General features: G+C 49.7%; 1 protein-coding gene across 9 annotated transcripts in view; it reads right to left on the bottom strand.

Moving 5' to 3' along the window:
* Window positions 1–26,348, bottom strand: part of LOC118212598 (citron Rho-interacting kinase-like) — a 65,873-nt gene that overhangs the window by 27,461 nt on the left and 12,064 nt on the right. For 5 of the 9 annotated variants that reach the window (XM_035390637.1, XM_035390636.1, XM_035390640.1 and 2 more), the window contains exons 3-18: window positions 20,137–20,242; window positions 19,326–19,469; window positions 16,904–17,023; window positions 13,587–13,757; window positions 12,445–12,498; window positions 12,103–12,156; window positions 11,394–11,534; window positions 10,401–10,526; window positions 9,576–9,671; window positions 8,897–9,013; window positions 7,458–7,567; window positions 6,416–6,590; window positions 2,445–2,642; window positions 1,865–1,918; window positions 1,138–1,356; window positions 395–588 (exon numbers count right to left, since the gene is read on the bottom strand). In XM_035390637.1, coding sequence (XP_035246528.1) covers window positions 395–588; window positions 1,138–1,356; window positions 1,865–1,918; window positions 2,445–2,642; window positions 6,416–6,590; window positions 7,458–7,567; window positions 8,897–9,013; window positions 9,576–9,671; window positions 10,401–10,526; window positions 11,394–11,534; window positions 12,103–12,156; window positions 12,445–12,498; window positions 13,587–13,757; window positions 16,904–17,023; window positions 19,326–19,469; window positions 20,137–20,242 — 2,079 coding nt within the window. Of the gene's footprint in view, window positions 1–394; window positions 589–1,137; window positions 1,357–1,864; window positions 1,919–2,444; window positions 2,643–6,415; window positions 6,591–7,457; window positions 7,568–8,896; window positions 9,014–9,575; window positions 9,672–10,400; window positions 10,527–11,393; window positions 11,535–12,102; window positions 12,157–12,444; window positions 12,499–13,586; window positions 13,758–16,903; window positions 17,024–19,325; window positions 19,470–20,136; window positions 20,250–26,348 lie in introns of all 9 variants that reach the window. The other 4 variants (XM_035390638.1, XM_035390641.1, XM_035390643.1 and 1 more) reach the window with 2 other exon arrangements.

The following is a 26,348-nucleotide window of genomic DNA, read 5'->3' as shown; positions in this document are numbered from 1 at the left end:
GTGTGTGTGGGTGTGTGTATGTGTGTTTGTGTGTGGGTGTGTGGGTGTGTGTGTGCGTGGGTGTGTGTTTGTGTGTGTGTGCGTGTGCAGACAGATGTGTGCGAGTCTGCATTCGTTTGTTTGGAGCATGAATAAGTGTACTGTATGTAAAAATACTGAAACTAGATTCATCATGGTCTCAATTCACACTTTGAAGCGTGGATATTTAAAATGTTTATACATTTTTATTTATTTATTATTTATTAAGAAACCCATCAGTTCATTGGATCTTTTTTCCTTCTGTCTTTCTCCAGAAAACCTGAGGGTATGAACCAAACAAGCAATCAAAGTTAAAGTGGAACCCTGGATTTGGGGAGACCGTTGCGCCCCATGTATGTACAGGCGTGTGCGTGACCTGTTCTGCTTCTCCGTGTCCAGCAGCCGCTGCGTGTCGCGCGTCCTCCTCTCCGCCTCGTTCTTGTCGTCCTCCAGCGCTCCCCTCCAGGTCTCCCAGTGCCGCTCCTTCTCCAGGAGCTCCTCGTTGAGCGTCTCCAGCTCCAGCACCTGCTCCTCCAGCATGGAGCACGTGGTCTTCAGCGTCTCAATGTTCTGCAGGGAGACCGGGGTCAGGAGCAAGGCCAGGGCCCAGGGGGGCGGAGCCAGGGCACGAGAGTGAAACTGTGTATGGGGGGCGGGGTTCATACATGGGGGCGGAGCCAGGGCATGAGGGTGAAACTGTGTATGGGGGCGGGGTTCATACTTGGGGGCGGAGCCAGGGCATGAGGGTGAAACTGTGTATGGGGGGCGGGGTTCATACATGGGGGCGGAGCCAGGGCATGAGGGTGAAACTGTGTATGGGGGGTGGGGTTCCTACTTGGGGGCGGAGCCAGGGCATGAGGGTGAAACTGTGTATGGGGGGTGGGGTTCCTACTTGGGGGCGGAGCCAGGGCATGAGGGTGAAACTGTGTATGGGGGTGGGGTTCATACATGGGGGTGGAGCCAGGGCATGAGGGTAAAACTGTGTACGAGGGGCAGGGTTCATACATGGGGGCGGAGCCAGTGCAGGAGGGTTCAATTGTGTGTGGTGGGTGGGGTTCATACATGGGGGTGGAGCCAGGGCATGAGGGTGAAACTGTGTACGGGGGGCGGGGTTCATACATGGGGGTGGAGCCAGGGCACCTGTTTCTGGTTGTTGAGGTGCATCTCGCGGTCGGCCACCTCCCTCCGGAGGCGGTCCACCTCCTGGCTCAGCTGCAGGCGGTCCTCCCTCTCGTCCGACAGCTCGTCCAGCTGCTTGGACAGGTAGAAGTTCTGCTGGTTCAGCTCAGCGTTCTCCTCGGACAGCTGCGTGAGCTGGTCCTCCAGATCGGTGATAACCTGGGGGGGGGGGGGGGGGGGGGGGGGGGGGGATATAAAATTAGGTGCTGCAGTGTACTTAACCTTCAAGGTGACACACGCAGAGGTGCCATGCTAGGGCTGGATGAAATGCCGCTAGTATAATTATCGAATCATTCTTTTGTCCTTTTTTCTTTAATCAAACCTGATATGGTAGTAAACGCCCAGGTATCATAGTCTACGTGAAATGCTTCCAGGGAAGAAACATCACCACATATCTATTTGGTGTTGATAAGACAGCCAATCAGCAGCAAAGCTTGACAAAAGCACATCACATGATCACATGGAAGTGTACAAACTTGCTGTTGATTGGCTGTCTTATGAACACCCGGTAGACAACAGCGGTGATGTTCCCCCAGAAGAATCTCACGTGACCTCCGAAGTTTGGATGTTCACTCACCTGCAGTGCACCTGTAACAGTAAGAATGGGGCAGAGGGCAGGGGTCAGGAGGTAGGGGTCAAAGGGCAGGGGTCAGAGGGCAACACTTACAGAGCAGCTGTCCCTGAGCGCATCAAACTTCCGCTGAATCTCGTCCCTGTGAGCCTGCGAGACAGAGAACACGGTCATTACATACACCACCACAGCACTATACACCACCTGTATGTGTCTCATCAGTGCAGTGCTGTGGTACAGGGGTAAAATCGTGTGGGAGGCAGTGCAGTATAATGGGTAAGGAACTGGTAAGCCTAAAACTGTAGCCTAAAAGTCACAGGTTCGAGTCCGGGGTGGGACACTGCCGTTGTACCCTTGAGCAAGGTACTTAACCTGCACTACTTTAGTATATATCAAGCTGTATAAATGGAAAGATGTATGTAAAAGGTTGTGTGAGTCGCTCTGGATAAAAGCATCTGCTGAATGCCTGTAATGTAATGTAATGAGGTGTAATGTAATGTAACGTACTGTACTGTACTGTACTGTAATGCAATGTAATGAAATGTACTGTAATGTAATGTGATGTAATGTAATGAGGTGTAATGTGATGTAATGTAATGAAATGTACTGTAATGTAATGTAGTGTAATGTAATGTGATGTAATGTAATGTATGGGGGTACAGGGGCGCAGTCTCACCCTCAGTGCGGTGATCTCCTCCTCGGCCTCGGTGGTGGTCTCCTCCAGCTCGGTCTTGGCCTGCTGCAGCTGAGCCTCCAGGGCGCTGCGTGCGGCCTGCAGCCCGCTGATCTGCGCCTCCCTCTCCTGCAGCGACAGCGTCAGCTCCGTCACCTGCCGCTTGATCTCCAGCTTCTGCTCCTCGTGCTCCAGGCCCATCTGATAGGGAGAGAGGGGTCACATGACCATGTAGTGCAGAAGTTAGGGGGCCACATGATGGGGGGGGGTCATCGGACTGTGAGCTGGGGGAGCACAACAGCCCCTTGAATCACCTGGGGCCCCTGAGGAAACTGGAGAGGAATGATATTGATCAGCAGAACGAGCTAAAGACCCAGGTGGTCTGGGCCTGGCTAGCAGGAAGGGAGCTGCAGCCTCACTAAGGCCCAGCAGGGGGGCACTGTAGCTGCAGCAAATTGGGAGAGAGGAGAAAACTCCTTTTCCTCTGCACACCTCTCCCATCTCATAGTCATCTCAGATCCTTGCAATTCTGTTTGGTGGTTAGTTTTAAGAAAAAGAAAAAAAACAGTGTCAGCATTCTGGAGAGGGAGTGTTTGTTTGGTTCGTAATTACATTTTATAGAATTCTGGGCTCATCAACAGTCCTGATGTGTTTCGTTTTTTAGCAGTGGTGGTGCGCTTGTGTTAGCAGTACTGGTGTGTGTTAGCAGTGGTGGTGCGTTTGTGTTAGCAGTACTGGTGTGCGTTAGCTGTGGTTGTGTGTTTGTGTTAGCAGTACTGGTGTGTGTTAGCCATAGCTGGCTGCCGGCATAAACAGTCTCAGCTATCCGTGGGCCACACAATTCAGATTTTACGTTTTCTATTTTTTGAAAGACATTTTAATTGTTCCGAGGGCACGAAAAGCCATTTAAATGCTTTTGTTTTTGTGTTGGTTTGTGTGTTTGTATTAACAGTACTTGTGTGTGTTAGCAGTGGTTGTGTGTTTGTATTAGCAGTGCTTGTGTGTGTTAGCTGTGGTTGTGTGTTTGTATTAGCGGCGTGTGTGTGTGTGTGTGTTAGCAGTGGTTGTGTGTTTGTATTAGCAGTGCTTGTGTGTGTTAGCAGTGGTTGTGTGTTTGTATTAGCAGTGCTTGTGTGTGTTAGCTGTGGTTGTGTGTTTGTATTAACAGTACTTGTGTGTGTTAGCTGTGGTTGTGTGTTTGTATTAGCGGCGTGTGTGTGTGTGTGTGTGTGTATTAACGGTGGTTGTGTGTTTGTATTAGCGGTGCTTGTGTGTTTGTATTAGCGGTGTGTGTGTGTGTGTGTGTGTGTTAGCAGTGGTTGTGTGTTTGTATTAGCGACGTGTGTGTGTGTTTGTATTAGCGGTGCTTGTGTGCATCTTATCTCTGCGGGTGTGCATGTGTGCTGTAGTGCACTAACGCTTGTTGATTATTTTACTTGGTTGCCATGTGACCACGGGGGGTTGAGCTCTCAGCGTTTCCTCTTTGAGACTAAGTGCCTTAAAATACAGCGTGTCTTGGGAATTTGATTATAGATCCACTTAGTATAACCAGGCCTCTTTTTTTGGGTATTCATTATAGCAGTCAATTCCTGTTTTTACAGAATTCTGCATGTGGGATTTCTGCTGAATTTTGCTCAAAATATATCCATGAATGAATGAATGGCACCACATTTTAATTCCATGGAGCATACTGTAGCATAGCAACAATGAAGAGTTATGATCAGACTAACTGCTATATTAATTCCATAAAAATATATTTTTAGTAAGCGGAGCTCTTTGTTAGCCTGGTGTTCGCTACCATGCAACAACTCCCTGGTTTACAATATCCACACCAATTTAAGGGCAACTGAAGTGTGCTCTAGGGCAGTATTGCCCAGAAGGAGATCTGTTATCTGTTTTCATGAATTCTGGCTTTGCTCGTAGAAGATTATTGCTCACCGCCAGGGCCCAGGTCTGACATATCTGTAAGGTGTTATATTGGTTTGTATAAACACTTACTACAGTCAGTAGTGTGAAAGTCATACACACACTTATATTGAAGCTGTTAAACGAGACTCTAGACTAGAGCTTAGGATGCTACAACAAAATGTTACAGGCAGAATGATCCTAAAATAAATGGTATCTATTTCTGGAGCTCAAATGATTGCCAGTTTTACACATTAGGGGTCCAGGCGCTAAGGAACGCAGTCGGGCCACAGCCAGTGTACGTAGCTTTAAGCACAACCCTCTGCAGCTCTGGCGCGCCGAGCTAAAGCACAACTTCTGCTAATGACAGATCCGGATTCCAGGAGCGTGGCTTTGCTGATGTACTTCAGATACGTCTGTGATACCTGCCAGTCAAAAGAACTCTCGTTCACACTCTCCTGGGTTATCCTCTCTCTCTCTCTCTCTCTCTCTCCCTCCCTCCCTCCCTCCCTCATTTTCTGTTTTAATCTCCATTTTGCTCTTTTTTGTCCATTCTTTTTCTCTCCCTTCCTCACTCCCTCCCTCCCTCTCTCAAATCAATCCAATGGTGCTTTGTTGCTGCATCACCAAAGCAAATACAAAACACACTCTTATTTCCCAAGTATGAAATAAAATGTGGAACACTGCCATATTGTTTCGCACACAAACACGCGCAGGAGAACATGGCAACAATAATTACAATAATATGCATTATGCAAAGCGGGTACAGGGAAATAAGACTGATAACTAACAGCATAAATATTCAGCAGCAGTTAATGCTGTTTTTTGTAGTGTCTGTAGTCACTATTTGGTGCACACAGTGTCCCCTGCACGTCCCCCACGCCGTGGCACGGGGCCACATCTCCGTCTCGGGTCCTCTCTGCTTTCAGGGTGATCGCGGAACCGGTTCCGCCCGGTTACCCAGGTCCGCCCGCGTCGGCCCGTTCCATTGGCCAGACCGCGATCGCAGAGGCGGTGTTTGGCCAGGATCTCCCCCCCGGCCTTCCCATTATTTTAATAATGATAAGGTCTTACGCCAATGCGCATTTTCTGTCCGGGGCCGATAACATTCTTGTTTGTTGTGTGCCAGTGTTTGCACCCCTGTGGTCTAGATAAGAGTTTTTGATGTGTCATTGACTCCAACTGGAAGTGTTGCAGTGCTATCCCAAATGTGCTGTTGTTCTACTCAGTGATTGTCATTGATAACTGGCTGAGTGGACTCTTTTCTGGGTTCTTCTCTTAGTAAAGGAGGACCTTATAATGGACTGAGTTTCGATCTCTGTGTTTCAAGTGAACTTCATTTGTGTATTTTAATTTTTTTATGCCTTTCCCCCCATTTTCGCCTCAATTTGGAAATGTCCAATCATACACAGCTGTGTGCATGGTGCAGTCTCTGCAGCCGATGTGGGAGAGTGTGGAGAAGCATGCGCTCTCTCTCCATCTCCATGTGATGTCACCAGCTGCTTCTTTAAACATCGCAGCCCACAAGCCAAGCGTGTACAGCCATGAGCCGGAGGAAGACACTTCATGTGCAGCATCAGCAAGCAGACCGCAAGGCCCCGATGGACCAGTGGGGGTCACTAGAGAGCGGTGAGATACAGATACGGGGCTGTCTGATCCCTCCCTAGCCCTAGGCGAATGTATCACCAATCACGCATTGCTCTGTGGGCCTATCAGTCACAGCTGGCACTGGCATAGTCAGAACTCGATCCCAGGACACAGGGCACACACACAATCACAGTGCCTTCACAGGAAGAGCCAACCAGCAGCCCCGAAACCCAGCATGCGTTGTTTGATGTTCTTCTTCTTCCTTCCCTCTCACCCCTCTGCACATATCCCCCCTGCTATCTCTCTTCCCCTCTACTGTCCTCCCCCCTCTCTCTCTCCTCCCCCCCTTCACCCCCTCCCCTCTCTCTCTCCTCTTTCTCTCTCTCTCTGTCCCTTCCTCCTCCCCCCCCTTCACCCCCTTCATCCCCTACCCTCACCCCTGTCCCTCCCTCTCTCTCTCCCTCCCTCCCTCTCTCTCTCACCTCTCTGAGCCGGGTCTCCAGCTCCAGCAGCCTGCTCTTCTTGCCCTGCTCCTGCTGGCTCATCTTCTCCAGGTGCTCCTCCAGCTTGGCGTTCTGGGCCTCCAGCTTCCCCGCCTGAGACTCCAGGTAGAACTTCTGCTGCCGCAGCTCAGAGATCATCTCCTCCTGGGCTTTCCTGTGGGGGGGGGGGGGGGGGGGCAATGTCAACCCGAGCACCAGAGCCAGCTTACTGCTAGACCAGTGTGGCTGTAGTGTGTGAGGCTGCGTGGCTGTGGTGTGTGCGGTTGCGTGGCTGTGCTGTATGAGGTTGTGTGGCTGTGCTGTGTGCTGTTGTGTGGCTGTGCTGTATGAGGTTGTGTGGCTGTGCTGTGTGCTGTTGTGTGGCTGTAGTGTGTGAGGTTGTGTGCCTGTGCTGTGTGCGGTTGTGTGGCTGTAGTGTGTGAGGTTGTGTGGCTGTGGTGCATGAGGTTGCGTGGCTGTGCTACATGAGGTTGTGTGGCTGTGGTGTGTAGCCCTGGGGCGTGTAGCTGTGCAATTCTCTCATGTGTGGTTGTGTGTGGAGTGCAATTTTGCAGTGCAGATGTGTACTGGCTGTATGTAGTAAGGCACAAAATGGCAATGGGCCACAACCTCAATATTAATTAAATTATAAGCGGTTTATAATTATTATAAAAAAACAAAAACAAGACAGCAGGGGTTCTATTAAACTTGGTGAGGATTTAGGCAGTATCACAGAGAGATGGTCTTTTAGTGTAATTTGTTTTATAGTCATCATTGTCTTCAATTTTATTTTACTGTTTACAGAGTAGCACAGTGTGTGCAATTTTCCTGCCAGAATCTCCCAGCATGTTCCTCTGGGTGTAATCTCCCAGCACTGATCTGGGATCACAAGTACACACACACACACACACACACACAAACACACACACACACACTCTCTTACTCACACACACACACACACACACACACACACACACACACACAAACATGTTCCTCTGGGTGTAATCTCACAGCACTGATCTGGGGTCAGCAGTGCACTCACATGTTCCTCTGGGTGTAGATGCTGCTGTTGGCCGCCAGCTTGTTGGCCTCAGAGAGCTCGGCGATCCTCTGCTCCATGCTTTTCATCTTGGAGTCCATGGCGTTGATGGTCTGGAGGGGAGACACAGCCACACGCTGGGATCAAAGGCCAAAGGCACGCCTGGAACATTTTAACTCTGTTGCCACTATAGTGTGAAAGCACTGCTGCAGGTCCCTGAGAGTGTGCAATGAAATGAAAAACGCTCAGTTATATTAAATTATTTTGTTGTGACTATTAATGAAAATATGTGCTTCTTTTAAAACTGCCAGTAACACTGCAGGAATTTACTGATTACTAAAAGTTCTAAAGTTTTTTTCCCTGAGTTATACACTGCCCAAGAAAATACTCCCTCCCAATGCCTCAGCGGTATGATGCTGCCCTGTAGGCCATAGTGGGTAATGGCATGGTCAGGATACAGTGCTAGACCACAGGCACACATCACCACATTGAAAACCAGTTGTGTTTCACAAGGTGAGCTGCCAGACAACCACTTTATTTTTAAATTTACTAAAAACACAAAAGCATAATTCCATCTCTGGACATTTTTGATAAAGTGGTTGAGGGGTCACAGGAAAGGAGCTTGTTCATAAACCGGCCTGTGGGGTTTTAGAAAGTCTGGGAAACACCTGCAGTGCATTGAATGGTGCAGAGCTGTCCCACGGGGACGCAGGACCGTGCCATACGGCTAAAACCTCAGCCAGTCCCATTAAGCCAGACAAACCGGGGTTTTTAAAGCCCTTCTCCACACCAGGGTCCCGGTAATTACCTAAGCCTCTGCACAACCTCCACAGCAATCGATTCTCTCAAAACAACCCCAGTCCCACAGGCACTAAGAGCATTTGCGTCATGGCCTAAAACCAACACTTCTTTTTATTTTTTACAAAGCTTCCAGCTCAGACGGACGCAGTGAACTCTGCACTCCGCTGTGTGAGAGAGTTACAGGTTTCACGGGCTTCTGGGGACTGGGCATAAAGGCTTCCTCATCTCAGGAAAATGTGCAAGCCTGTTCCCTGGAAACCTGTCTGCTGCTTTAAGCCTCTGTCCTCTTACTGCGGGGCCCATGTATCCAGAACTTTAAAAGGCAGACAGAGAGGAAAACTTCCATGTCACCCTAACCAAACTAAGCTCAGCCAACCCAGGCTGAAAATGATTGAGACTGACCCAAACAGAGAACCAAACTGACACAAACCGAGCCAAACTGGGCTAAAAGTCAGGATGAAAGTCAAACTGAGTCAAGCTGAACCAAACCAGGCTGAAATGAGCCAGATTCACCCTACTGGGCTAAAGTGGGCTGAAATCAAACTAAGCCAATCTGGGCTGAAATGAGTCAAACTGAGCTAAACAGGGAGCCAAACTGAACCAAACCGGTCTGGGCCGGTCTGGGCCGGACTGGGCCTCACCGCTTTGTGCTCGCCAAGCAGCTTGCTCTTCTCCCGCGCTTCCTCTTCCTGTTCGGCCCGTTTGGACTCCAGAATCTCTTTGTCAGCCATGTCCTCTTTCATCTGAGCCTCCAGAACCTGGGGGAACCAGAACCAGAACCAGAACCAGAGGTCAAACCCTCCACCCAAATCTCTCTTCCAAAACCACCCACACAACACCCTCCCACACATAGCTCTCTCTCCCAATAAACCTCCTTCTGTGCCCTCTCATAACAGGAGTGTTTGAGTGTTTGTGTGTGTGTGTGTGTGTGTACATATATTGTTTGAGTGTGTTTATAGCATGCATGCATGTATGTGTGTGTGTGTGTGTGTGTGAATGTTCATATAATGTTTGAGTGTGTTATAGCATGCATGCATATGAGTGCGTGTGAGGGTACATAGTGTTTGAGTGTTTATAGCATGCATGCATGTATGTGTGTGTGTGTGTGTGTGTGTGAATGTTCATATAATGTTTGAGTGTGTTATAGCATGCATGCATATGAGTGTGTGTGAGGGTACATAGTGTTTGAGTGTGTTTATAGCATGCATGCATATGTGTGTGTGAGGGTACATAGTGTTTGAGTGTGTTTATAGCATGCATGCGTGCATGTGTGTGTGTGCGAGTGTACATAGTTTTTGAGTGTGTGAAATGTGAGTTCACCTTGAGCTTATCTTCATACATTCTCTCCTTCTGCACCAGATGAGCCTCCATCCTCTGAGCAGTGGCCTGAGTCTCCCGCAGGTTCTCCTCCAACTCCTATACACACGCACACGCACACAGGCGCAGACACACACACACACAAACAGGCGCAGACACACACATACACACACAGCACACATATAGCGCACACAGGCACACACACACACACACACACACACACACACATACACACATACACACATAGGCACACAGGCACACAGGCACACACACACACACACACACACACACACACACATAGGCACACAGGCACACACACAATTCTTTGTAGACTAAGGATGACCAATGTCTAATCATAGTCCATATGGTTAATGTCAATTGGATTCAAAAAAAGAAACCGCCAACTGGAGATATATAAATGAAGGTGATATTTGCTCAATCTCATTCCTGAGTCATACTGAAAAGGCTACGCACCATCCTTCACTGCTCAGACACTTTGGTGAGCTAGAGTGCAATACTACCATTACACTCACCCATACACACCCACAGTAGGTGTGTGTTTGTGTGCTTGGTTCATACCGTGGTTCATTGGGGTGTGTGGGGGTGGTCCACAGCACCCCCACACTGAGCTGTGCCCAGCCTGGGACTGAGGTGGGAGGGGCTTAAGGACAGGGGGTGGAGCGGGGGGCAGGGAGGGGAGTGTCCCCAGCACCCCCACACTGAGCTATGCCCAGCCTGGGAGCGAGGTGGGAGGGACTTAAGGACAGGGGGCGGAGCAGGGGCGGGGAGGGGGAGTGGCCTCAGACGGCCTCATCCCTCCTCTCTCACCATGATCTTCTCGGCCATCTGCTGGATCTGCTGGGACTTGGTCTGGATGTCGTCCTTCAGCTTGTTCTCCCGCCGCTCCACCATCTCCAGCCGCTTCACCTGGTTCTCCAGGGACTTCCGGCCCTCCTGCACACGCATGCGCACACGCGTGCAGGCGCACATGCACATGTACACGCACAGCCGCACAGGGGCATGTCCGCACAACAGACGCAGAAAACACATAAAATAAACACAAAGCTTAATTTATTACAGAGCTGATTAAAATGCTGAGTGAACAGCTCAAGTAAGAAGCAGACATGACAGGAATAGGTACTACTGTATTGCTGAACGGGGGGAGCTGACTGCACTGTAGGACAGGGCAGAGGGACTTTGCGTAGGGACAGTGTGTAATTATGGTGGACAATATGTAGGGACAGTGTGTAGCTCTATGGTAGAGTGTGCTGGTACAATGAGTACCTCTATGGTAGAGTGTGCTGGTGCAGTGTGTAGCTCTATGGTAGAGTGTGATGGTGCAGTGTGTAGCTCTATGGTAGAGTGTGCTGGCGCAGTGTGTAGCTCTATGGTAGAGTGTGCTGGTGCAGTGTGTAGCTCTATGGTCGTGTGCTGGTGCAGTGTGTAACTCTATGGTAGGATGAGCTAGTGCAGTGAGTAGCTCTATAGTAGTGTGAGCTGGTGCAGTGTGCAACTCTATGGTAGAGTGTGCTGGTGCAGTAAGTAGATCTATGGTAGAGTGTGCTGGTGCAGTGAGAAGATCTATGGTAGAGTGTGCTGGTGCAGTGTGTAACTCTATGGTAGTGTGAGCTAATGCCGTGTGTAACTCTATGGTAGCGTGGGCTGGTGCAGTGTGTAACTCTATGGTAGTGTGAGCTAATGCCGTGTGTAACTCTATGGTAGCGTGTGCTGGTGCAGTGTGTAACTCTATGGTAGCGTGAGCTAATGCCGTGTGTAACTCTATGGTAGCGTGTGTTGAACTCAGTCGGGGGCATGGCGCACCTCGGTCTCTCTCAGGCGGCGGCGCAGGGTGTCGCTGGGGTCGGCCTTGTTCCGCAGCCTCTCCAGCTCGCGCTCCAGCCGCTCTTTGGACTGCCGGATGTTCTGCAGCAGCTCCGTGGCGTCCGAGCTCGCTTTCACCGCCTTACCGCCATCGCGGGGGAAAGGACAGACGAGCAAACACAACACGAGCGGCTGCATCTCAGACGCAGGGAGGCTGCGGAGTTAAACTCCAGGCCCGGAACACGCCCACGCCCCCCCCCCCCACCCACTTGTTGCCTGGCTGCAGACCATGGATATTATAATGCGACGTGCGCACGGAGCTCTGCACTCACTTTCTCAGAATGTGGCTGCGCTAACGAGCTACTAACGAGCTGCTGGAGGAGGACTCGTTTGGAGTACCTTTCCCACAGACACCTGGCCCTGATGACATCATAATGACATCACAGATGAAGGAACGGGGCAGGAGAAGAGAGAAGAGGGCTCTATTCACACCAGGTTCGCAAAAAATAAATGAAGCCATATTCTCTTCTAATCAATGATGTCACACAGTCCACTGGCTGTATTGAGAATTCGATTGATCCTCTATTGTGCGTTTCTGTGAAGAGCTTTCAGCTTGCTTCAGCTTGCTGATATTCATGTGTATCAACTGTAAGTGGTCCCTAAGAGACAAATGAAATAAACAGAAGTAAATATCACGCTCGTGTCTTACCTTGGCCAGCTTCTCCTGCAGCTCCTGTATTTTTGCTTGTTGTTCAGCATTGGTCTGAAACACAGTGTGGGTTAGGGTTAGTACAACACCATCAACCAAAAGCTGCTGAGCATGCATGCATGCACGCACAAACACACACACACACACACACACATACACACACACACGCACGCACACACACACACACACACACACACGCACGCACGCACGCACGCACAAACACACACACACACACACGCACACACACACACACACACACACACACACACACACGCACAAACACACACACGCACAAACACACACACGCACACACACACACACACAGTGATTTAACACACTTACCTTCTCCAGCTTACATAGCAGCTCCTCCACTTCTGCCTTGCCCTGCTCCTTAGCCTACAGGAAAAACACAACCATGAACACACTGACCATAACACAATCATTAACACACTAACCCAAATGGGTCCATGAACACACTGAACAGAATACAACCATGAACACACTGACCAGAACACAACTACAAACACACTGACCAGAATGCAACTGTGAACACACTGACCAGAATACAACCATTAACACACTGACCATAACACAATCATTAACACACTGACCAGAACACAACCACAAACACAGACCAGAACACAACCACAAACACTGACCAGAACACAACCATGAACACACTGACCAGAACACAACCATGAACACACTGACCAGAACACAACCACAAACACACTGACCAGAACACAACCACAAATACACTGACCAGAATACAACCACAAACACACTGACCAGAACACAACCACAAACACACTGACCAGAAAACAACCACAAACACACTGACCAGAACACAACCATGAACACACAGACCAGAACACAGCCACCACACTGGCTGGAGGGCAACCATGAATATTATACTCTGCTGAGTTAGAGCTACAAGGACAGCAGAGCAAAGTGCAATGGGAGCCCTTTAAAATGTCCCCCTCTTTATAATATATTCATAACTCAGAGAGCAGGGTGGCTGCAGCTCACCCCAGAAGGAAGGACATCAGCACATGACCTCATTTAACCAGGAATAAAAAGGGAGATTCTGATCTTCTGCTACAAACAGACATGCCGATTGCACACATAAACAACCAATAAACCTGATTTATTTACCCCTATAAGTTAGTAATACTTAACCCTTTATGACTGAGACCACTCACACACACCCCCACACCCACACCCGGCAGGACACCCACCTTCTGTATGCGGTTCTGGTACTCCACTGCCTTCCTCTACACCCACCCCCACTCCACCCACACCCGGCAGGACCACCACCTTCTGGATGCAGTGCTGGTACTCCACCGCCTTCCTCAACACCGACCCCCCCCCCACCCCCAAACCCACACCTGGTAGGACACCCACCTTCTGGATGCGGTGCTGGTACTCCACAGCCTTCCTCTACACCCCCCCCCCACCCCACCCACACCCGGCAGGACCCCCACCTTCTGGATGCGGTGCTGGTACTCCACAGCCTTCCTCTTCAGCTCCTCACTGGTCTGGCGCGAATCTCGCAGCTCCACCTCGTACAGGTCGCTACGGCGACGGGCGGCAGACAGGTCCTCCTCCAGCTGCCTGATGACCACCTGCATCTCCTCCAGCTGGGCGTGGTACTCCTGTGGGCGAGGATTAGAGGTGGGCGGGGTCATTCTACAACTGGGTGTGGTACTCCTGTGGGTGGGGTTATTCTACAGCTGGGTGTGGTACTCCTGTGGGTGGGGGGGGGGGTATTCTACAGCTGGGTGTGGTACTCCTGTGGGCGGGGTTATTCTACAGCTGGGTGTGGTACTCCTGTGGGCGGGGTTATTCTACAGCTGGGTGTGGTACTCCTGTGGGCGGGGTAATTCTACAGCTGGGTGTGGTACTCCTGTGGGCGGGGTTATTCTACAGCTGGGTGTGGTACTCCTGTGGGCGGGGTTATTCTATAGCTGGGTGTGGTACTCCTGTGGGCGGGGTTATTCTATAGCTGGGTGTGGTACTCCTGTGGGCGGGGTTATTCTACAGCTGGGTGTGGTACTCCTGTGGGCGGGGTTATTCTACAGCTGGGTGTGGTACTCCTGTGGGCGGGGTTATTCTATAGCTGGGTGTGGTACTCCTGTGGGCGGGGTTATTCTACAGCTGGGTGTGGTACTCCTGTGGGCGGGGTTATTCTACAGCTGGGTGTGGTACTCCTGTGGGCGGGGTAATTCTACAGCTGGGTGTGGTACTCCTGTGGGCGAGGTTATTCTACAGCTGGGTGTGGTACTCCTGTGGGCGGGGTTATTCTACAGCTGGGTGTGGTACTCCTGTGGGCGGGGTTATTCTACAGCTGGGTGTGGTACTCCTGTGGGCGGGGTTATTCTACAGCTGGGTGTGGTACTCCTGTGTGGGGATTAGAGGTGGGCGGTGTTACATGCACTCCGTAAAGGACACTTCCCCTTACACTGGATGACTTCCAAAATGCACATATTTACACATTATCAATTTATACAGCTGCAAGAAGGTCAGGTTTAGTGACACAATCTCGCTACAGTCCTTCGCTACCCCCACTCAGGAGTTCAGAGCCATCAGGACTGCTCTGTCACCAATTCATCACATATGTGCTCATTCCCCATATTACCGCACTTGCAGTGCTCATCGCTTCCAATACAACGTACAGTAGTGCAAAAGACATCACTTCTAATCTGCACTGAACCTTGCAGGATATGGTTGAAGAGAACTGGCATCAAGCTGCAGCGGGATGTATCTCAGTGTAGCGGGTGTAGCTTGGCTAATTACCTAGCGAGCACAGTGAGGTGCAGACACGCTAAAGCCTTGTGGCAGGTTACCATGACCTGCTGGCGACGCAACCCTCAAATAACAACGCTACCCTTAGCTAGGCGCGATTTCACCTTTACCTGACTGGTAACACGTTCGTCTTCAGAGCCTTTGAGCGAGCGAGAGGCGCAGTTTCGGATATCACCTCAGGCGAGCGCTTCTCACTCGTTACGTCTGTACGCTACGAGCCTGCCGTGTGCAGAACGCTCTGAGCATGGGATATGGTCATCTGCATGTTACAAAAAGGCGTGTGTGTGTGCGTGTACGCTTCCCTGAGCTACATGCCAAGACATTTCTGCTCAAAACAAAAAAACTATTTCCTAACATAACACTGTTTCTAGAGAAGAGCAGCGGGAAAAAAAGGGCAGGAGAGAATGAAAGAGTGAGAGAGGAGAGTGAGGGGAGGGAGACACTGATACAGGAGGCGTGAGAAAAAGGAACTAATAATGAAAGAGAGTGATGGGGATAGAGAGGGGAAGAAAGAAGAAGAGCAGAAGAGAAGGCAAAAGAAGATGGTAATGGTAAATGGACTGCATTTATATAGCGCTTTTATCCAAAGCGCTTTACAATTGATGCCTCTCATTCGCCAGAGCAGTTAGGAGTTAGGGGTTAGGTGTCTTGCTCAAGACCACTTCGACATGCCCAGGGTGGGGTTTGAACCGGCAACCCTCCGACTGCCAGACAATCGGTCTTACCTCCTGAGCTATGTCGCCCCTAGCGATAGCGAAGAGAGATCTGTCCAGCTTGCAGAGTTTCTGTATTTTTCTCCTCTCAAGTAAAATGAGTCCATTTGCAGTAGACCTCTGCAGCCGGATGTCAATCACTCACAGTCCAGGGTCTATGGCTCCGCCCACCGTTCAGCCATGTCTGTGCCATTTAACCAACTAAGACTCGCTCCATCATTAACTGCTCACCTCTTAAGGACACTTCATTTAAGCTGTCAATCAACAGCAGGAAAAGGGAGGGGCTTTCACTGCACCGCCCAACAAAATGAAACAAGTTTGTTCTGAATACTGGTGAAAACTCTTAAATTGGTCAACAATCTTCAGGAATTTTATTTTAGTCTAAAGGTGTATTTGACTCCCGTGAAGGTGGCCAGTGCCATTTCCTGAGACTCAGGGATCTGAATCAATCACACAGGCAGCATACGTGATTGGCTCAGGCCAAGCTGTGATTGACAGTTGGTGGACGTGCCCACCATGGGAGTTCTCCCGTACTCTGTGTGCGACCTTGGCACGGCCGGGCCGAGGCGGACCAAAACGGGGGGTGGCAGTCGCCATGGCGAGGGTTTGCAATTAATCGAATTAATCTCTCTCAATTAAGTTTGGATTAGAGTTCCTGGCATGACAAACCATGTCCCTCAGGGTGACACCACCAACTCTCGCCCTCAGACAAGGGCAGCTATTTTTGGCTGGGTGAGTCGCATGCATTTAGGACAGTCACAGAGGTGACGACAGCATTAAATTAAGTTACAGGCATAAGTAACAGACGCAAAAGCACCATTAAAACAAGCTGCCGCTGTTACAGCAATGTTAAAGTCATGGATGTTACGTCAGCATTAAAATGAGTCACAGAGAGTGAGGTAATTACAGCAGTTAGCCCCCATAATTAATTCTTCTCATTAATTACTAGCTACTGTAAACAGATGCGCTTTTCCCAGGTGCCACATTCATAATCATGTTTCACATATCACCCATGATGCATTTGGTCAGAAGGGGTAATATAGGGGCTATTAGAGACTCGGGGGGGCAGAGAGGGTCAGTAGGGGTGTAATAAAGGCTTAGGTGGTCAGTAGGGGATGTAAAAGCAGTTTAAGCAGTCAGTAGGGGTGTAATAACAGCTTAGGGGGTCAGTATGGGTGTAATAAAGACTTAGGGGGTCAGTAGGGGTGTAATAAAGGCTCAGGGGGTCAGTAGGGGTGTAATAACAGCTTAGGGGGTCAGTATGGGTGTCATAAGAACCCTACCTGCTCTTTGATCTCCTGCAGCTTGCTGCTCTGCTCTCGTATGTCATGAAGAAGCTGTAAGGCCTTATCATCCTCCTCAGAAACCTCCATCCGAGCCTGCTCCAAACTGCGCTTCAGACTCTACACACAGAGAAGCATACACCAACACCAGGGTTATTACAGTTCCCAACTTTTAATTCATTTTTGTTTTTATTTAGTTTTCCATTTTGATTTCAATTTCAGTTTAGTTTTAGTTAATAGAGTGGGTTTTGCTAGTTTTAGCTAGTGTTTCTGGAAATACGTAGTATGTACTAAGTAGCAGGTAGTAGGGATGATGCCGAAAACAAATACCATATTTGGCAGTACTCGGATAATGTGTTCTCCCCAAATGTTTTCTCCTCGCGAATTTGACCATATTATTCAGATTCTGATCTATTTTCCCATCTCCTTGATGCATTTAACTGTAATGCAATGTACTAAGTAGTATGTACTATGTAGTATGCAAGTATTATGAGTTTCCCTCACTTCAGACCACTAGTCACTAACTACTTAATACTCACTACCTAGTGCATATTACTGAGCACCTACAACTTAGTTCGTACTACCCAGTACATATTGAGTGTATGTCCTATGTAGTATGCACTAACTAGTAGGTACTAAGTAGTATGTACCATGTAGTGCATGTTAAATGGTAGTTACTAAGTAGAATGCCTTATGTAGTGTGTACTACGGATGAGGAAGATACCACTATATGTATTTGTATCTATTTGTTTAACCAAAAAATTATTTGTATTTGGGTAAAAACCCAAAGTGGTCATTTTCTTTTAAAGCTATGTTTAACAAACAGTGACTTATATGTTATATAGCCATAACAGGCTTTTATAATACTTCTGTAAACAAACAGTCAAGCTTTTGTTGAGGGACACTGAAGTCTAAATGCTTCAGCGCTGAGTGTGTCATTAGCCAGCAACCAGTTCCTGTAATGTTTTAACTCTGAAAAGGTCGCATTATTTTTTACTACGTAGCCAACTACCGCTAAGCTGATGGCCAGCAGCGTCAGACGTATCCAAGATTATAGCACTGATTTCTGCACCAGCAGTGACCTAATTACATAAAGATTACGTTTGTATTTCTAAATTATAGCGGTTTTGTCATTTAGTCTAAGGGGAAAATGCATCGAGGCATATTACAGGAACACTGAGAAAAGCCCTAAAATGTGCCTGACAAAACACAAAATGGAAAAGTAGTTAAATAAATACAAAGTGCAATATTTTTAAAAAAGTAATTTCTTTGGTCACTCAGTACACTCCTCCCTCCCTTCTCCTGGGAGTGCGCTTTCTATGCACAGTCGCTCTCAATTCCACAGAGAACGCACAGATCTGGTGGTTTGCTGAAAACGCACACACAAAAATCTGTTATATTTCACGCAGTTGTTGTGTAGCTATTCTGTTCGGTTTATATAAAGTCTCAGTTTCAGAGAAGACTCGAAAATATGTAGGTGGCGTTATAAGCCTATCGTTTCTATAACTACAGCATCCACAAGTATTCATCCGTACCAAATTGTTGAATAGAGCGCCGAAATAGAGAGTAAAAGCACTTGTTGTTGTCTATTCTGTGCCGGGGAAATTTGTGAAGAAAATGGCACAGACTGGCACATTTCTTCACCGAGTCGATTTTTTCGAATTTAAAGCCTAAATATTTCGGAATGTCGTAGAAGGATGAGGATATAGCATTTATGGCATTGGAGTAATTTATATTATAAAGTCTCCAAAGCGCAATGGCCTCGTTCTGGCCCATCTAGTGTTAAAGGAAATTCTCACTCGCTTCTGTCCGCAGTTTTGTTTCTCATTGAGAAACTTTGTGCTGATTTCCAAGCGAATCCCATCAAAGAGATGGGAAAATAGATCCAAATTCGAATAATATTGGTCAAATTCTGGAGGAGAAAACATTTGGGGAGAATGCATTATCTGAGTGTTGCCAAATATGGTATTTGTATTTGGCACTATCTGTAATACATAGACAGACAGACAGACAGACAGACACACAGATGTACAGACAGTTACACAGATGCACAGACAGACGCACAGACAGACAGACACACAGATGTACAGACAGTTACACAGACACGCAGACAGACAGACAGACACACAGACAGACAGACAGACAGACACACAGACAGACAGACAGACAGACACACAGACAGACAGACAGACAGACACACAGACAGACAGACAGACAGACAGACGCACAGACAGACAGACACACAGATGTACAGACAGTTACACAGATGCACAGACAGACGCACAGACAGACAGACACACAGATGTATAGACAGTTACACAGACGCGCAGACAGACGCACAGACGCGCTGACACACAGATGTACAGACAGTTACACAGACGCACAGACAGACACACAGACGCGCTGACACACACACACTCACGCTGCACTCGGTGATGTAGGTGGCCAGGTCCTGCTCCAGGATGGTCCTCTGTGTCTCAGAGGCCTTCAGCTCCACATCCTTCTGCTGCAGCACCGTCTCCAGGTCAGACATCTTACGCTGGAATTTGGATATCTCCTGCTCCATCTGCCAGGCACAAACTGACCTGAGACCAGCTTCAGCGCTCACCCAACAAAAGGGACACGGCAGAGAGGCACCATCTTCAGCAGGACCACACCCTCTGACCAGTAATACCCACTAAATTAGCCAATGCCCTCCACTCCACCACACCCTTTAAATTACTGATCTGTGGTACCACAAAGTGGTATGCAAATCCCTGTATTGCCCTCTTGGTATTGGACAGCAGATTTACAGGGTTAAAAAGAAGACAGGAAAAACTCAGGGCCCTAATTATGATAATTCTCATGATTGTCATCAGCAGTAACAACAGTAGTGTCACACTGCTGTGCCTCTCATCATTCTCAACATTGCTTTGCTGTCAGAACCACAATCTGCGTAATGTATTACAGCCATTTTGCGTCAGGATGTTCACTACCTACATAATGTATGACAGCCATTTTGCGTCAGGATGTTCACTCCCTACATAATGTATGACGGCCATTTTGTGCCAGGATGTTCATCACACGATAAGATGATAGACTGCAGATTTGGTAGGACACCATAGTCTCTCCGATTATATCCCCAACAGGATCTTTACAGTGAGGGAGTCTGAACATCTCATCTGACAAACAACACCTCCTACAGCACTGTATTCCTATCCTAGCCCAGCACACAGCGACCGCAGCCTTCCTACCTTGTGACATTTATCTTGCGTTTCTTGTAGTTCTTTGCTTCGGATGTGAAGCTGTTTTTCCATGGAGGTGCTCTCGGCTGAGGTGCAGAGGCCAGTGGCCCCTGATCTGAGACCAGAGGAAGAGACAGACATCACAATAATTTGGCCCTTACTTACGCACTTATCCGGAGCAGCAAATGGCAGTGGAGAGAAAAAAAAATGCTATATTGCCAAAAAGGCACAGAGGCCATTTAACAGTCACTAAGGGTAATATTAACTGAACAAACAACAAAGCCTATACACATTATCCAAAAGTAAATTCATAGGAAAAAAAAAAAGAATGGATATCTAAAAGGGGTCAGGGGAGCCATGGAGTATTCTGAAGTCTTCAGTCTGCATTGGGGGATGGATAGGTTTGGTAATGTTGTGACTGCAATGGAAAGCTCATTCACCCACAGGCAAGGGGGTGGGGTTGGGGGGGGCGGGGCAAACCAGACAGGAGACCTGGAAGCGCAGTCACTCGGGGGGAAGGGGGGGGCGGGGAGCAGACACCCAGAGGTAGCAGAGCACAGAGTTGTGGTAGGTATGGAGGGTCCGATGACCATTTGAAGGTACGACTGACCGGTCCCTATAGCTGCCTGATAGGCGAGCACCAAGGCTCTGACACTGACGGATGGAGACGAGGAGAAGAGTCTTACGCACTGCAGAACCCACCCTCTCAAATCATAACTCGGAAAAAACATTTTCCATCATCACGGCCCCACATCAAAGCATCGTTTAAACGTGCTGACACCAGCGTATCGAGGAGGTTTTCATTTAGAGGCAGAGGCAGACTCTGGCCTGGACCCAGCATTTCACACCGCTCCACTGTCCTCAGGGAAGGATCCTCCAGTCAGCTCCCAGCAGCTCTGGGGGGTTTGCGCCATTTTGTACTCCTGGATAACAGCCACAGAGTGCCGCAGGGCGTGTGCGCCTCAGGTTGCACCGAAACCGCAGACGTTAGTTTCAAAGCAGTGCAGGTGTTCCCCCGTGTTCCGCCTGCTGTGGGGACGCCGGGTGGAACTCACCCCCCCCCGGGTCACCCCTCCGGGGGAACCGGAAACAGACTCCGTCCCTCCCCATGTCCCTCTCTCCCCCTCTCGTCCCTTCGCTACCCTACCCCGTTTCTCCCGTTCAGTTCAGCCGTATGAAGCCAGTTAGCAGGGCGCAGGACGCCACGCTAGATTTATGCAGGTAAACACATCGACGGCACACATTCTAATAAGAACGCGATTAGAGGAGAAGCTGCGGCGAGCCCATTAGCCGGCATGCGAGGGGCGCAGCGCGAGTCCCTCCAGCTGCGCGTCCCTCCAGCTGCACCGCGCGGCTGCGCGTCCCTCCAGCTGCACCGCGCGGCTGCGTGTCCCTCCAGCTGCGAGTCCCTCCAGCTGCACCGCGCGGCTGCGTGTCCCTCCAGCTGCGAGTCCCTCCAGCTGCACCGCGCGGCTGCGTGTCCCTCCAGCTGTGAGTCCCTCCAGCTGCACCGTGCGGCTGCGTGTCCCTCCAGCTGCGCGTCCCTCCAGCTGCACCGCGCGGCTGCGTGTCCCTCCAGCTGCGCGTCCCTCCAGCTGCACCGCGCGGCTGCGTGTCCCTCCAGCTGCGCGTCCCTCCAGCTGCACCGTGCGGCTGCGCGTCCCTCCAGCTGCACCGCGCGGCTGCGTGTCCCTCCAGCTGCGAGTCCCTCCAGCTGCACCGCGCGGCTGCGTGTCCCTCCAGCTGCGAGTCCCTCCAGCTGCACCGTGCGGCTGCGCGTCCCTCCAGCTGCACCGCGCGGCTGCGTGTCCCTCCAGCTGCGAGTCCCTCCAGCTGCACCGCGCGGCTGCGTGTCCCTCCAGCTGCGAGTCCCTCCAGCTGCACCGCGCGGCTGTGCGTCCGGCTGCGCGTCCGGCTGCGCGTCCGGCTGCTGACGGGCTGCGTGGGTTTGTCCTCCTAGCGTTACTGATACCTTCTCATTATCTGTCATGTTTCCCCAAACTGGGCAGGACGGTGTGGTGCACCGTTAAAGAAGATTTCCGGTTTCCAAGGGAGCATGTCTCACTTTTATGTAACCAGCAGCGAACGTCTATCTCCGCCTCTCTGCTATCCGGGGGTTAGATCAAAGAAGCCTGCTCTCTCTCCCCCAGCTCGCCAGGTTTGCCTGCGACGGCCTTTTTTTTCCCACCGGGCCGGCCTGCGACAACCATCGACGGCCGGGCACTCTGCTGCCGGGGCCCTTTTCTGGTTAAGGCCCGATAGCGCTCCAGGGTCCTCCGGCACTCTCCAATGAAAAGGGAGGGAAAGGGTTTGAAGTGCGAGCGAGAGAACGAGCCGCGAGAAGAAGAAAAGCCGTCGACCGTCGCCAGAGAGATACGGAGGCAGCTAATTAAATATAAAGAGACGGAGAGAAAGGGGGAGAGGGGAGGGGGGACGGGGGGGGGGGGGGGCGGGGGGTGGGCGAGCAGAGGAGTGACACCGCTGAGCTTCAAAGCCTTTCAGTGCAGACGCAGAAGTCTCCCTAAAGCCAGTCAGCCAGAAACGGCCCCCAAAAGCTTTTCTTTTCTCTCTCTCTCTCTCGGGGTCAATGAGGGACAGGGCGTCACTGCCAAAACCGGCTCATCGTGCCCTAACAGGACGTCTGCTCCGTCACCCCCGGCGACAGAGACACGGCGTGGGAACTGAGCTGAAAAGTCACGGTTATCGGGCTTTGAAAGTCTGCCCCCCCCCCCCCACCTCCACAATGACAGGGAGGGCTTAAACTCTGCAGAGGTTTTTGAGGGATCCCTGCAGACCTGGACGGGGTGCGGAGGGTGTGGGGGGGGGGGGGGGTGAAAGTGCTGACATACAGACAGTTATGGGCGCTTTAGCAGAACCCCGCGCTGAGCGGCTTTCAAAGGCATTTAGATCCAGATGGCAGCAGTGGTTTTTACATACTGCGGCATCATCTCTGAGCACAGTCATTTCACAGCTTGCTATGCGGGGACGGCAAAGCAATATTTTCACAAAGAAAACAAGGCATACGTTATATTTCCATTAAAATTTCAATGAAAGGATCAATTCCATTTTTTATTTATTTTTAATCTCCTCTTGATTGTTTCCCCAAGTTTTGGCTGCATGTGTTTTGAAGAATATAGCATTAGCGGTGATGGAGGAAGTTACAATAATGTGACGTACAATTGCGATAAGAAACTCCAGATTGCAGCACATGCCTGAGTGCACAATATCCTGAATGATATCTCTGCAAGACAAAAATTCAGACTAACTGGCATATCTTCTGTCAAATCATACATTGTCAGCTCTTAACCCTTACAGTTACAAATATGTGATTAAAATTAACTGAACATGCTGATTAACAATCACTACTGGTAACAGAAAGAAATGGATTTCTAGAACACTAACTTGAAATAAATAAAAAAAAACATTCCAAAAAAAGCTACTCTTCAAAGATCCAATTGTAGAGTTCCACATTAGCCCTTGCGATTATGACATCATAATGGGATATCAAGCAGGAGTTCCACCTGCAGTGGGGCTCCTAAATCCTAAATCAGGCAACAGGAAAAAAAAACACATCAGAGATTCCCAACCCCTCTCCTGCTCCTTCTCCCTCTATGTCTCTCTCTCTCTCTCTCTGACTCATGTTTGGTCTGTTCCAACATTACCATTCACCTCACAGTCGCCCAACATTCTGCAGTGTGCAAGCTGCTGCCCAAATCTATATTTTACTAAAGTGCAGACAGTGCACTGCAATGGCCTTTCTATCAAATTAGTCACTCCCAGTCTTCAAATAAAGCTTATTCAGAGAGACGGCCAACAAACCTCGACCCGTCAATCAGCTCCTGCTTTGCATCACCATTGCAGTTGGCCACTTAGCAATTATGAATTTTTTTTCTGAGGCTTTACATTTGAAATGCAGAAAGAAAACGAAGCGAAAACATGCGGGCAGTTGATTCACGAGAGCGTTCCCGTTCCAATCCTCAAGGCTCAACACTCCACACTCTAATTACCGCCCTCACGAGCCTCGCTTCAGAAGGAAAAAAAACACTTCACATAAAGTGCAGTAAGAATGTCAAAGTGAAATCTGGCGTGAGCGACCGTGTGCCACACGTCGTGCAGGACGGTCAGCCAGCCGGCGTGTTCGGGGTCCACGGTCGTGTCCCGGACCGAGCCGGGGTGGGGGAGAACACCCGGACCGAGCCGGGGTGGGGGAGAACACCCGGACTGAGCCAGGACTGGAGCAATTATCCCCAATCTATTAGAACACATTCAGCTACAGAGTCTGTTACAAAACAATCTATTCTCATTCCTCCCTCCCTCCTTCACAACCCCCCCCTTCCCTCTCCCCTTCTCTCTCTCTCTATCCTCTTCACTGCCCCCCTCCTGCCCTTTTTCCTTGTCTTTCAAAGCCCTCCTTCCCTCTGTCTCCCCTTCCCTCTCTCTCACTCCTCCAGTACCTCACTTCCTACCTCCTCTCTCATCCTTGCCCCTCCCCATCTCTCTCTCTAACCCGTATCCCTCCCAAAAGTAAAGACGTGATATTAAGATGCCTTGGGAATTAATATTGGCAGAGTGCCTGCTTCCTCCCCCCCCCCCCCTCAGGAAATGCAACAGGTCACCTGAAGGAGGCGGTAGCACATCCTCCATGGGCTCTACCTCAGGTGAGCCTAAACCCTGACCCTTGACCCCTGACTGCTTCCCGCATGGTCAGAGGTGATCCATCCCTGTATGCAGTCACAGAGGGTTATATAGTGACATCATCTCCTCCCCCCAATATGAGTCAGACTGCATATTCCTTCCAACTCACTTTAAAAATATTAACACTGTTTCTCCATGCCTGATCTTGTTATCAGTAAAGCCATTTTCTAAGTTTGTCCTTTGTAGTTTGTGCAGGGGATTTAGATCTGCCATACGTTTGCCTTTTATCTGTAGTCTTTCTGGAAAAAAAACGCTTTCAGTCTTAGGTTCTGTAAAACAATCAGTAAGCACATAAACCAGGACTCTTGGGGGTTGCGGATGGGATGGAGTATTCAACAAAGGCCCTGGTGTTTAGTATGTGAGTAAGTGAGCGAGTGAGTGAGTGTGCGAATATGTGAGCAAGCGAGTAAATGTGTGAGTGAGTAAGCAAGCCAAAAAGGGACTGTGAGCATGTAGGTGAGTTAGTGAGTAAGAGAGTGAGGGGGTGGGACTTCCTTGTTTCCATGGCTGCACAGTCACCATCAGTGATGCACCGTTCTCAGCCGAAGCCTTCGGTGGGAGAGTCAGTCATAATTAAAGGACCTTAAAATACCAACATTAAGATCAACCAGTTGCATACTGGCCAGCTCACAGCCTATCAGCCAATCACATACTGGCCAGGCCACAGCCAATCAGCCAGTCACAGACCAGCCAGCTCACAGCCAATCAGCCAGTCATAGACCAGCCAGCTCACAGCCTCAGCCAGTCACAGACCAGACAGCTCACAGCCAATCAGCCAGTCATTAACTCAAATACTTAATCGCTCTCTAAAAAAAACAAAGAACCTGTCACCTTGAAGACATTCAGTAACACCAGCGTTTACTGCAGCCGTGAGTTTGTGAGCCAAAAGAGACAGACGAGGCGTGAATGAGAAATAAATGAGACATAAAGACCGCGGACAGGAATAGCATCGGGGCAGAATCTTTACACATCCTTACTCCCGGCTGCTCGCTCATGAATATTCATGAGAGAAAAAAATGACTCCTGACAGCGTTCTGGGGCTGAAGAGGGGGCGGGCGGTGGTGGGGGTACAGGTGCCATATCGATCACAGCTGGTCTCCAAGACTGCGGGGGCTGAAGAGCCAGGCAACAGGGGAGAAATACCCCCCCCCCCCTCCCCGGAACGCTGGACCAGGTACAGCGCACATCGGCTAGAATCAGGGCTGGCAGCGAGAATGGGAACGGTTAGAGGAAATCGAAAAACGAATCCCCTCTCTCTCTCTCTCTCAGACAATCTGGACGTAAGGTGACCATCTGAAGACAAAATGGCCATCGTGCACTGCCGAGGCAGAGGCTAGGCATAGCTGCAGTAAAAACCCAAAGTATTATGGGTAATATTTCTGATTTCACAAAATTATACTGTACTTGCCTAAAGCATGATGGGTAATGGCACTGCATTCATAAAATGATAATCTATACAAAAGCATCATGGTTAATACTCCTGCTTTTCAGGAAATGCGTTATCGATCAAGTTACTAATGCCATCT

Source organism: Anguilla anguilla, chromosome 14 (assembly GCF_013347855.1).
Source record: "Anguilla anguilla isolate fAngAng1 chromosome 14, fAngAng1.pri, whole genome shotgun sequence".
NCBI classification, from domain to species: Eukaryota; Metazoa; Chordata; class Actinopteri; order Anguilliformes; family Anguillidae; genus Anguilla; species Anguilla anguilla.
The sequence above is the reverse complement of the archived record's forward strand: the minus strand, read 5'-3'. Positions and strand labels throughout refer to the sequence as shown.